The sequence below is a fragment of the Rhynchophorus ferrugineus genome, unplaced genomic scaffold, assembly GCF_030347505.1.
Source record: "Rhynchophorus ferrugineus isolate W39M unplaced genomic scaffold, kcgeb_rfMv2 rfM7, whole genome shotgun sequence".
NCBI classification, from domain to species: domain Eukaryota; kingdom Metazoa; phylum Arthropoda; class Insecta; order Coleoptera; family Curculionidae; genus Rhynchophorus; species Rhynchophorus ferrugineus.
This window is the reverse complement of record NW_027472586.1, coordinates 7,726,288-7,737,520: the sequence shown is the minus strand read 5'-3', so window position 1 is coordinate 7,737,520 and position 11,233 is coordinate 7,726,288. Positions and strand designations below refer to the sequence as shown.

The window sequence follows — 11,233 nt, the reverse complement described above, 5'->3', positions numbered from 1 at the left end:
CCCCGCGGGATATCGTCGCTAGACTCACCTGTTGAGTCAAATCGATCGGCTACGCGACCTAAAAAGCCGGTAAAAACAATCGTAAACCAAATTCGGCGGTTATAAAAGTGACATTTATTGCGAATAAGCTTCGGCGGCACGTTGTACCGAGACCCTTAGCGGTCTCACCATCTTCGGCTCCGGTCTCGTAAACTATTCAAGTTATGATGGCATGGGGGCGTGAAGAAAGCGAAAAAAATCCGATCTCGATAACTTTGAAGGCCGAAAAAAAGCCTTTGTTGCGAATGGCAAATGAGGTTTTTTCATTATATGAATCTACAGACAAAAAACAAGTAAGAAGAAATTATCATTTAGATTAATAAAATAACATAAATACACATTTCTCAAGAAAAAATATTTATTCATATTTCATATCATTTTTTTATCTTAAATTTGTGGTATAAGATATAATATATACACTTTTTTCGACTGTATTTTTTGTCACATATAAATATTTAAATTGGAATTGATATAGAAATGTTGGCCAAGTAATGATAAAAGGTTTCTTTATATTAATATTAATTTGAATAACATTAGCATAAAACATACCTAATATAACAGGTACATTGTTTTATTTCTGTGGTTAATTGACGTAATACCTAATTATTCAATACTAATTAAAGTTCACGTCTCAACCAAATAAGATGTAGAATTTGTTTAGTCATCAGAATTATAAAGCGTTAAATTTCGTCACCAATAGAATGGTACCCGAAAACCAAGCAACCACAGGAAGCTGTCAATTTTTCACAAATATTGCTTCATATTTTATACTACTTATACCTCTAACTAAAGTATACAATTTAATGAAGCTACAATTATTGATAATATATGTGTTAGAATAGCCTATTTTATATGTCAGTGATATCATCATGACAGTGTATACATTTGTATGGCTCTATTTGTCTTTTTTAGGTTTTTGTGTACATATAATTTTATTGTTAATCTTGGTAAATGTTTATTTAATACAAATAAATAAAAGACAAAATCTGAGGATAAAAATTAAGGGGGGCTAATGTTAAGTTAAGCTTTCTATCGAACTCAAACCTCCCTCTAGTAAACATGTATTATTATCTACTGAATGAAATTAACAGTAGTTAAAAATATCAAATATGATTTTAGTGATTTTCTACGATTACAAGAAAGGTGTTAGCTTAAGTAACGTGTTAATTACGTATGATTTAACAGAGTCCAAACAAGAAAATACTGTTTACTTATTTTGGACTAACGAAATAGCTTTAGTTCGAAAACGTTGATATTATTGTTCAGTTTTCTCCTTATAGCATTTCGAAATACATACCAAGTTTTGTAGTGTGAACAAACGTAAATTTAGGCATAATAAAGAACAAACATTTTTACGAATAAAATGTATTGGCTAAAAAAGTTTACAAACATGTTTTTATCATAAATAACACTTAAAATCTATTCCTTATAATTGTAGACAAACACTAGGAAATAGATCTATTCATGGATGACTTGATGGAACTGAACGCGGATAACTGCAGCTGATATTTTTCGTTTGATATCCTGGAGTTCCTCTGGTATCCGATATTACTGTTCTACAAAAAGAAAATATAGTTTTATCCCAAAAGTTCCTTAGCGAATTCTTCTATATAATTCTTGGATAGTTTTATATTACTTAAGTCATTTAAAAAAATGCAAAGAAAATCCAAAGTAGTATAGCCCCTTAAGCTAAAAAGATTTTGGAACATCCGAATATGCCTGAAAAATAAGCTATAAAAACTTATTAGCGATTCTTTTCGCCAAATTAAATGTGATATATCGTTCTTGAATAGTTACTGTATGTTTAATTAACTAAAAAATATAAAGAAAATCCAAGGTAATAAAAACCAAAATGATGGCATAATGTAGGCATAATAACAAATAGAAACATTTTTATTAAAAAATTTATTGGCTAAAAAAGATGTACAAACAACAATGCTCTTATCGTAAATAGCGCTTAAAATATATTCCTTACAACGGTAGACGAACACTAGAATATCGATCTATTCATGGATGATCTGATGGAACCGAACGTGGACAATTGAAGCTGGCATTTTTCATTTGATATCCTGGTAGCGGTTTCCACGTATTTATCGAGGAGTTCCCTCAGTATCCGGTATTCCTGTTCGACAAAAAGAAAATATAACATCCATTAAATTTTTAAGTCCGTCCAACTTACTTTTTCGAAAGGTTTTTCGGGGTCCTTATCGTTTTGCAACTCCAGCTCCCTGATGAAGCACTGGATCTCGTAAACTGGCAAGCAAAAGGCGGGAGAACTTGGTGCCAGGGGTACGTTGAACCCAAACAATTCCTTACCATAACCCAAAGCGGCCAGGATATATTCGTGACATATTTCGAAAGCTTCATCCAGTCGACCGTAGGTGTGGAGCAGTCTCAGGAACTCGGCAGCATTTCTTTCCTGCATAGTCACAGAAATATAGAATTTTATGTTTGTTTGTCGTATTTTTTAAATATTTTGTTGAAAAATTGATGATTTAGAAACGTGGATTACTTTTCCACAATATCTAGTTAATTTTCTTTGTTCTCATCCAGAACCAGACAATCGGGACATGACGGATACCCGATCGCAGATACTTGCCCTGGAGCGACAAGTTGGACAGGGTTATGTGGGACTGCGTCTGAGCTCACCAATACACTACAGGTCAATTGAAAAGTCCCCGGCCTGATACATACATGGCGCTACTAGAATTAAATCCATATGTTTTTTTACTTAGCCCTAATCCTCAAAAGATGCGTGCATAAATTTGACAGCTGTTGGATCATTAGTTTGTGAATTACAGCATTTTGAGTGAAGCAACTTTTCTTATTGTGAAAAAAAATTGATAGAAAGAAATTTCGCGTGTTGATAAAATATTGCTTTTTGAAGGGAAAAAATAAAGTTTAAGCAAAAACGTGGCTTGATGCCGAGTTTCCGGATACTGCCCAAGCAAAACGAGCCATCAAGGATTGGTATGCTAAGTTTAGAAGTGGTGAAATGAGCACCGAAGACGGTGAACTCACTGGACGTCCAAAGGAAGTTGTTACCGACGAAAGCATTTAAAAAATCCACAAAATGATTCTGAATGACCGTAAATTGAAATTGAATGAAATACCAGACTCTCTAAAGATATACACATTCTAAGATATCAACTGAACGTGTACATCATATCATTCACGAATATTTGAATCTGTGCAGAATGGGTGCCGCACGAGCTCATTTTTAACCAAAAACAACAACGAGTTGATGATTTGGAGCAGTGTTTGAAGATGTTTTTGCGTCGATATGTGACAATGGATGAAACATTGCTCCATCATTTCACTCCGAAGTCCAATCGACAGTCATCCAAGTGGACTGCACACCATGAACCCGCTCCAAAGCGTGGGAAAACGCAACAGTCGGCTGGCAAGGTTATGGCGTCTGTATTTTGGGATATGCATGGAATAATTTTCATTGACTACCTTGAAAAAGGAAGGACCATCAACAGCGACTATTACATAGCGTTATTGGACCGTTTGAAGGACGAAATCGCCGAAAAATGGCCGCATTTGAAGAAAAAGAAAGTCCTGCTTCATCAAGACAATGCACCCTGTCACAAATCAGTGAAAACGATGGCAAAAATCCATGAATTGGGCTTCGAGTTGCTTCTCATCTACTGTATTCTCCAGATCTGGCCCCAGCGACTATTTACTGTTCTCAGATCTCAAAAGAATGCTCGCTGGGAAGAAATTTTCGTCGAATGAAGAGGTGATCGCCGAAACTGAGACTTATTTTGAAGCAAAGGATAATCAATAGTTCAACACATACCTTGTAGGACTGCATCAACCAAAAGGGTACATACATCCGCATATTGATTATTTTCTTGCAAACTACTTTATGAAGCACCGTCATGTTGGGTTCTTCGTATTTCTTCAGGCAATCCTGTAATAATTGCCAGACCACTTCGGAAATACTGTCCCTGTTAGCCGGCAGATCTGCGAAAAACGAGCTACAGCATATCTGAAAATGGAACGCGTCAAGAACTCACCCTGTAGATCGTTCTCGACCAACCAGTCCCAGGCGTTGGAGTTCTCCTCTTCACTCAACACTATGCACCTCCAGCTAAGTGTTTCGAAGACGGACAAATACGGCAGATCGAAGGTCGTGCATATTTCCAAGGCCGTCTTGAATAGACCGGCGCTGTTGAGCAAAGTTACCAGTTCCAAGGGAGCTGCAATGGAAGTCGATTAAAATCAGGGAGTCGCCGAGCGGAATAGTTTTACATGTAACGTTCGACGGAGTACTGGAATCGAACCTGGCCAGTTTCAGTTTGGCACAAGAGAACACCAGCTCCTTCTTTATGATCTCGATGTCCACCACCTCCACCTGTTTCTTGATTCGAAACACTTCGTTATCTTTCTGGGAGCCGGCCAAGGATTCGAGGACGACTTCCTCTTCTTCTTCGTCTGGATCTGATGGCCTGATGACCCAAGCGTACTGCAGAAGTGTATTAGGTTTAATACTCTCAAAAAAGTGTATCTAATTAATTAACATTTGTATTTAAAGCAATATTACATTAAACTTAAATGACAATACATATATTATGATTTTAAAAAATATAGTGTACTTTCTCCCTATGCTTTTTCCTTAGTGATACTTTTATTTTCTGAAATTGATCATAGGAATAGACAGTTTTTTGATTGATTGATTAAATAATTTAATTATAGGGTTTTGATAAGGTAATGTGCTTAGTCTAATGCTGCACTTGTTTCTTTATAGATATCACTTCAACTCAAGCAGAGAATTGTTAAAGCTCTTCAAAGAGTTAGAAAATGTATCGATGAATGGTTTTGCTCAAAGGACAAACAGATTTTTTGAGCATTTAAACATTGTCCATATTCACATATAAATATGTGAATAATATATCAGATATAAATACAGTACCATTAAAATAGAATATGGTATACAAAAGAATTTATTTCCAAGTGTTCGTGTATCTACTGTTGAACTACTGATAAAAGTTCAAAAATGACTTGATGTTATTAGAATAACGCAAACATACCTGTGGGTCAACCAGCTGAAGGACATTCTTGGCACCCAGGTAACACTTGACCTGCTTCTCCAAGGCATCTACGGTGTTGACGTTTGACAGTCTGAAAGCTTGTTCATACATAACGGAAGCAGCTGAAATCGATAACCGGTTAATTTTATCGCTGTCATGTTTTTTCGATGTGATTTTACCTAAACGATGACACAATGGACCCCTCTTAATCTGGTACGAATATAAAAAGTCGTAAAATATGTTATTCGCCGCATCGGTAGCCCTAGCCCTGGTTAGTAAAATGCTGGTGAATAACTCGTCCATATCTGAAAACCCAACACGCGAAAATTAACGATAGTTCTGGAATGCCGCAAGGAACCTACCCCCGTAAGTAAATCCCAATAAAACATCAAATTTCTTCTCATCCAGCAGAGTCTTTACCAAGTCCCTAAGGTTATCTTTCTTCCTCTCGTGGTCCGGATTGCTTTTCAACGCGTAGAAAGCTTCCTGGTAGTGTTTCAACGCCAGATGGTGCTTGAACTTGATGGAGTACAGCGTCGCCAACAAGGGATTGTCGCTGTCCACTATGCTCAGCGCCGTGTTGGCCATCTGGATCGCGCAGTCGCGCGCTTTGTGTAATTCGAACAGTTGAATAACCTGATTGGACAACATAACGTGACGGGTGCTCCGTTCGACTACTAAATGTGTACCTTCAAATAATAATTGATGTAAGCTTGCTGGCCCTTCTGACCCCTGATCATTCTCTCCTGCAAGAAGGGCTCTGTCAAGATTCCCTTCGCTGCTATCTGGAATAGGTCCAGGGCTTTGTAGTTTTCGGCGCTCATCAGAAACGAGACTCCAAGCAAGAAGCTGCCTAGCGAAGTGAAGATGAAATTAATATATGCCGGTCAAGGCAAGGAGAAGTACTTACAACTGGAAATATTCCAGTCACACCAGCTGCTTAACATTTTCACGTACTGTTGTAACCAAACATGTTGTCCACTGCTGACTAACCATTCAGCAAATATGGTATAATTTTTCAAGGGCCATCTAATTAGATAATCAGGAAAAAGCATGTTCACAATAGTTTTTATTGAAATCTCATAATATTGTGATAAAGAATTATAGGATTCTAATCATCATTTACGATCACAGCATTCTTTAACAGGTCTAGTTGCCGCTGATTACTATCAACTGCTCTGGCCTCAAAGACGCTCAGTCCCACTTTCTATCTTCAGATAACCCTTTATTAATGTAAGTTTAATTATGTTTCATTCAATATATCAGCCACAACCTCATAAATACAACAAAAAGGATACAGAATCTGTCTTAAGTAACTGACGAAAGGCAGCAAGCTGACGTGCCAGTGAGCCATGTCCTCCCCGCTGAAATCTATTTTAGAAAACATCTTCCTGGCCTCACCGCCCCCCGTGGAGGACGTGAACAGTTCCAGCAGGGAATATATCGAGCCGTTGGGTTTGATGTTGTACGCCGGGGATAGTTTCACGGGAGCTAATCTTTGAATACTGTTTTCCCTAAAATACTACCGTTATTCGAAGATAATAAAGTGGTACCAGAAAACTCACTGAGGCAAATTGTTCAAGGCAGGCAACTTAGTTAACCAGAGCATCACAAAATATGCCTGTGTCAAGTAGATGATCTCTGGTTTGCATACAGAATGGATGGCCCCATACACGTTGGGTTGCAGGCACTTGGTATCAATCAGAACGTGACAAATCAAAAGTAAATTTCGGCAAATAGCGAACCTAATCGAAAAAAACGAGCTTATTATATGAGAACTCGACAGGTTTCATCGGGAAGGACTTGCCTATTGTGGCATTGTTGTCGCATGCACGACGACACGAACGCTACCCCTAAAGTACTGCTGAAATAGTGGACGGCATTCGGATTGCTCGGGTTATCCGGATGGGCTGGCGAACTGTCTTGCCTCAGCAGTTCCAGCACCTTGTGAATCGCGCGGTACAGGTCCGAGCATTGATTTAAAAGCACCGTTATCTGATGGCAAATGTTTTTATACTGCAAAAAAAAAACGCATGATTTAATTTCTTATCAGTCCCATGACAACCTGTTCAACGGACCTCGCTATCTACTTCAGTCTTGAGATTCTCCAACAGATCCGTGATGACGACGTTCGGTGACAAGTTGGTTGAGAGGTGTTGCTCGAACTGGGTCTTAAAGTCGTTGCTCAATTCTCTGTCCAAATATACCATGACTTCGAACACAGTCATTACATCGTCAATCAAGTCGGTTTCTGTTGAATTATATAGGATATATAATCTATTTAAAATAACAGTGAACTCACGTAATCACGATGTCGAATGTATTGCCTATCGCTATTTGTAAATTCGTTTTAAAATCAGACAATATATTCATTCTCACTTTATTTTGATACGCTTGAACATTTAACCGAATCGGCCAATAAAATTTACCTGCAAAATTATATTCTCTAGTGGTGATAACTACAAGTCATAAAGCGGTAGACGTTTTGGCACATTACTAAATATCAAATCGTTGCAAATTATTACTCTGATTTAAAATGCCGAAGCCACTAGGTACCAGGTACTTCGAACAAGAACGTGATAATATATGAAAGAGATGTACCATATAATTATTAAAATAAATTAGATTTGATAACATTTAATTTATTTTTTATTTTGTTGAGTCAAAATCAACTAAAACTCGAACTTGATGCGGCAACATTGCGACATTCTGACGCAATGAATTGAGATAACGTGAGTTCACTGTTTTATCGAACGGACTATGTATTAAAATAGTATAGCAGACGTCATGGCTAATATGGAAAAACTATCTTTAGATTTTAAATTTGCGTCAGAACCTGCCACGTATATGTAAATAAACAAAGCTTCCTTTGATGTTCATCGTTATCAAACCTACTTTCAGTGCGGTCGATGCAAAATGTCATTTGTACGAGAGTCACTATTTATATTTCGGGAATAGGAAAAAAAACAAATAGTTAAGCTGCGAATATATTTTTGTTTTTCAAAGTACTCGCCACGATGATCGATACACTTTTGCATACGCTTAAACCTTTTTTCAAAGCATTTATTCCATTCCGAATGAGGTATCTTCAAAACATGATTTTTGAACGTTTCAATAGCTTCTTCGGGTGATGAAAATCGTTGACCACGCAGTTTATTCTTCACGGATGAGTACAAAAAGAAGTCATTGGGTGCCAAATCAGAGCTGTACGGCGGATGACTCATGAATTCGATATTTTGAGTGCTCAAATAGTCTCTTGTTTTCACGACCTTCACGAAACTCATCGAACAGCGAACTAACGACCACGATTGAATTCACTAAACCAGCGATACACGGTGGTTTTTTATGGAGCTTCATCGCCAAAAGTCAAATGAAGTTGATTGATGCACTCTTGTGAAAATCCACGTCGAAAATCTTAAAAAATCATCGCACGAAAATGTTCACGATTCAGTTCCATTTTTTGCTGAGACGAAACTTTCAACTAAATATAAAATAAATAAATAGCGACCGTGCGACAAAAATGTTCTGAGTACGTATATCATCAAAAATATCAAACTTTACGATGGAACCGTCAGAGGGACTCACATGACAACAGGGTTGCCAATACCCGAAATAGAAATAGTGACGTGACGTATTTCGCCCTCATTGGATCAAACTCAAGGCGGATTGCCGTATTTTGTAGTTTTACTACAGCAAATAAATTGTCAATCTTGTGTGCTAAATATGAGAACAAATATAGTTCTCAAGATCTATCGGTCCTGTTAGTCATTAGATAAATAAATGATTTAGTAATCGTCGGTCACAGAATTCATACCATCTGCCAGAAGAGCGAAATTAATGAACTGGTCCTTGTACATGTAATCGCAGCAAAGAGCCATGTGTTCCAGGGGTTCCGTAGGCCTCAGGAATGCGAACGTGGCTTTTTTCAATAATATGGCTCCAGAATTTTGAGGTAGTATCATCAGTCCTAGAGGTCTTAAGCTGGCTTGGTAATATTGTAAGCAGCACGAGTAGAACTTCTGCCAGCACCTAAAAACCGTCGAACTTGAGCTGAGAGTTTTTTTATTTAGTAAAGCACAGTACCACTCAGTGTATTCCAGGTACTCTTCGTCACTGGCCTCTACATCCGAATGACTTTGAACATCACTTTCAATTGCTAGACAAATGGCTTGTTTCAAGGCTGCTACTGAAGTCAGATTCACCTCTGTGGAGAGTAAGCTGGACTTTTTGTAAATCTGTTGCACAAGACATTAATTGAAGACCTATTTTACTTAAAACATAAATACACTTACACCCAAAGATTTATTGATAATATGTAAAGGAAACCTGCCCGGAGAGAAAAGGTGCTGTAAATAAACCTGCCTGGGATCACAATCTCCTGTAGTAACCGGTACCTAGTAAATGAACATTAAGTATTTTGACTGAAGAAGCACGGTATATATGGTTACATACTTGAATGTCATTAATGACTTCTTTAATTACTGGAACCCAACCACCTGATGTCAACGAAGCTGTGTAAATAATGCAATCATCTTCTGATGTTCTCCAGGCTGACCATATCCGGTCACTTTGGAAGGAGAAATCAATAAGATCAGTCTAGAAAAAAAAAAGAATTGAAATTACCTGAATCATACCAAGTATCAATCACTACCTCAACAGAAGTGAGTGTATTTAATCTTTTAATTCTGATTTGTTGCTGTCCACTCACTATGGGCTTCAATATGTGAAACTGGCTACCGCTTGGAAGGTTAATGTATATTGCCAGTGGACACTCACTCTCCTGAGAATCAATGGCACTACGTAAAACAGCATGTTGCAACCTATCCCTTCCAAAATCACCGGTTTCCGTGAGTATATCAATAACAGCAACACACTGTCCGTTTTTGCAAGACCAGAACTTCAAGTGACCACTTCTCGTTAAAGTTAGTACATAAACCTCATAATCAATAACTTGAATCAAAGCACTCAATACTTGTCCGCCATCATTGTTCTTTGATCTATTAAGAAATTTTACTCAATACAAAAAAAAAACACTGTTAAATTAAGTTATTACCTGAATTTTTCAGTTAAACCTGATAGAAAACGAGGCATCAAAGACTCCCCTTTCAATTCAGTACAGGTGCTTTGCCCATGATCATTTAGTTTGATTAATAACAATTCTGATGATGGATATGATAGTGTAAATATTGCTTCATTAGTTTGATCATCAAAGAAAGAACTAGCTATGTTAGGTAATTGATCAACTAAAAATAAAATGTATATATATATATATATATATATATATATATATATATATATATATATATATATATATATATATGTATTAGCTAAAACATTATTGCATTATGTAGTCATACTTGCTGTGCTTGGATTGTTAAATACATAAAAACTTGCTGGATTTCTGGCATCAAGAACACTGGCTTTTGAGAAAATAGAAGGAGCAGCCAAATTTGGATGTGTTCCCAATAAATCATCCTTAAAATTAAATATGAATGGCTTGAAAATCGCCCAAAAATAAGTTTGCTTACTTGTTTATGAAAGTTGGATGGATGTGGATAAATTAATCTATGGACACTGCAAACTGTTGGTATCAATATTATCACACTGTTTTGTTTTTCATGCACTGAAATACCATCGATAATAGGACTATCCATAAACCTGTAGCGCACTTTATTTCCTGTTAAATTAATATCTAAACTCTGCTCAGTTAGCTCCAACGTATCGGAGTTGATTCTCCTGTTAATCAATTGGTTATTAGTATAACATAGACAAATCTAACACTGACTCACCAAAAAATGAAGCGGTTTCTTGTATAATGTTTGGTAGAATCCACATAACTGTAGCCATTAGCACGTTCAGTTACTTTTATATCTTGCAAAGTGCTTTGCGCACCCCCTAAAAGGCAAGAAAACAATGTTTTTGTTAAGCTCAAATAAATTAATAATATCCCAACCTACTACTACCTGTGGTTAAAGTGATATCCGTCCATTTTTCATATATTACTTGATCCGGTACAGTTTCTCGATAACTTAGAGTAAATTCAGGCATTTTGGCTTAGTAGTTATATTAATAAATGGTGTTTTATTCAAGTTTTCCCATATAACCGTTTAAACCGCCAAAGACCTTAACCTATAAAATTCTTGTATATGTAGAAA

The 11,233-nt window shown here is 36.8% G+C and overlaps 1 protein-coding gene across 2 annotated transcripts; it reads right to left on the bottom strand.

Moving 5' to 3' along the window:
- Positions 1-1,454: 1,454 nt before the first annotated feature.
- On the bottom strand, positions 1,455-11,229 carry Nup160 (nuclear pore complex protein Nup160). Of its 2 annotated transcripts, XM_076409135.1 has the most exons (25): positions 11,042-11,229; positions 10,868-10,973; positions 10,607-10,814; positions 10,436-10,553; positions 10,132-10,321; positions 9,730-10,075; positions 9,531-9,674; positions 9,371-9,472; positions 9,162-9,313; positions 8,893-9,107; positions 7,157-7,329; positions 6,886-7,094; positions 6,644-6,823; positions 6,377-6,592; positions 5,989-6,107; positions 5,768-5,931; positions 5,441-5,714; positions 5,258-5,383; positions 5,079-5,200; positions 4,300-4,513; positions 4,065-4,247; positions 3,845-4,011; positions 2,219-2,458; positions 2,015-2,161; positions 1,455-1,595 (listed from the first exon to the last, which is right to left on the bottom strand). In XM_076409135.1, exons 1-24 carry the CDS (start codon positions 11,124-11,126, stop codon positions 2,030-2,032), a joined length of 4,185 nt encoding a protein of 1,394 aa, XP_076265250.1. In that variant the 5' UTR covers positions 11,127-11,229; the 3' UTR covers positions 1,455-1,595; positions 2,015-2,029. The 2 variants fall into 2 exon arrangements, with proteins under 2 accessions (XP_076265250.1, XP_076265249.1); XM_076409134.1 differs by lacking the exon at positions 1,455-1,595 and having other exon boundaries at positions 1,930-2,161.
- Between the last annotated feature and the right edge of the window lie 4 nt (positions 11,230-11,233).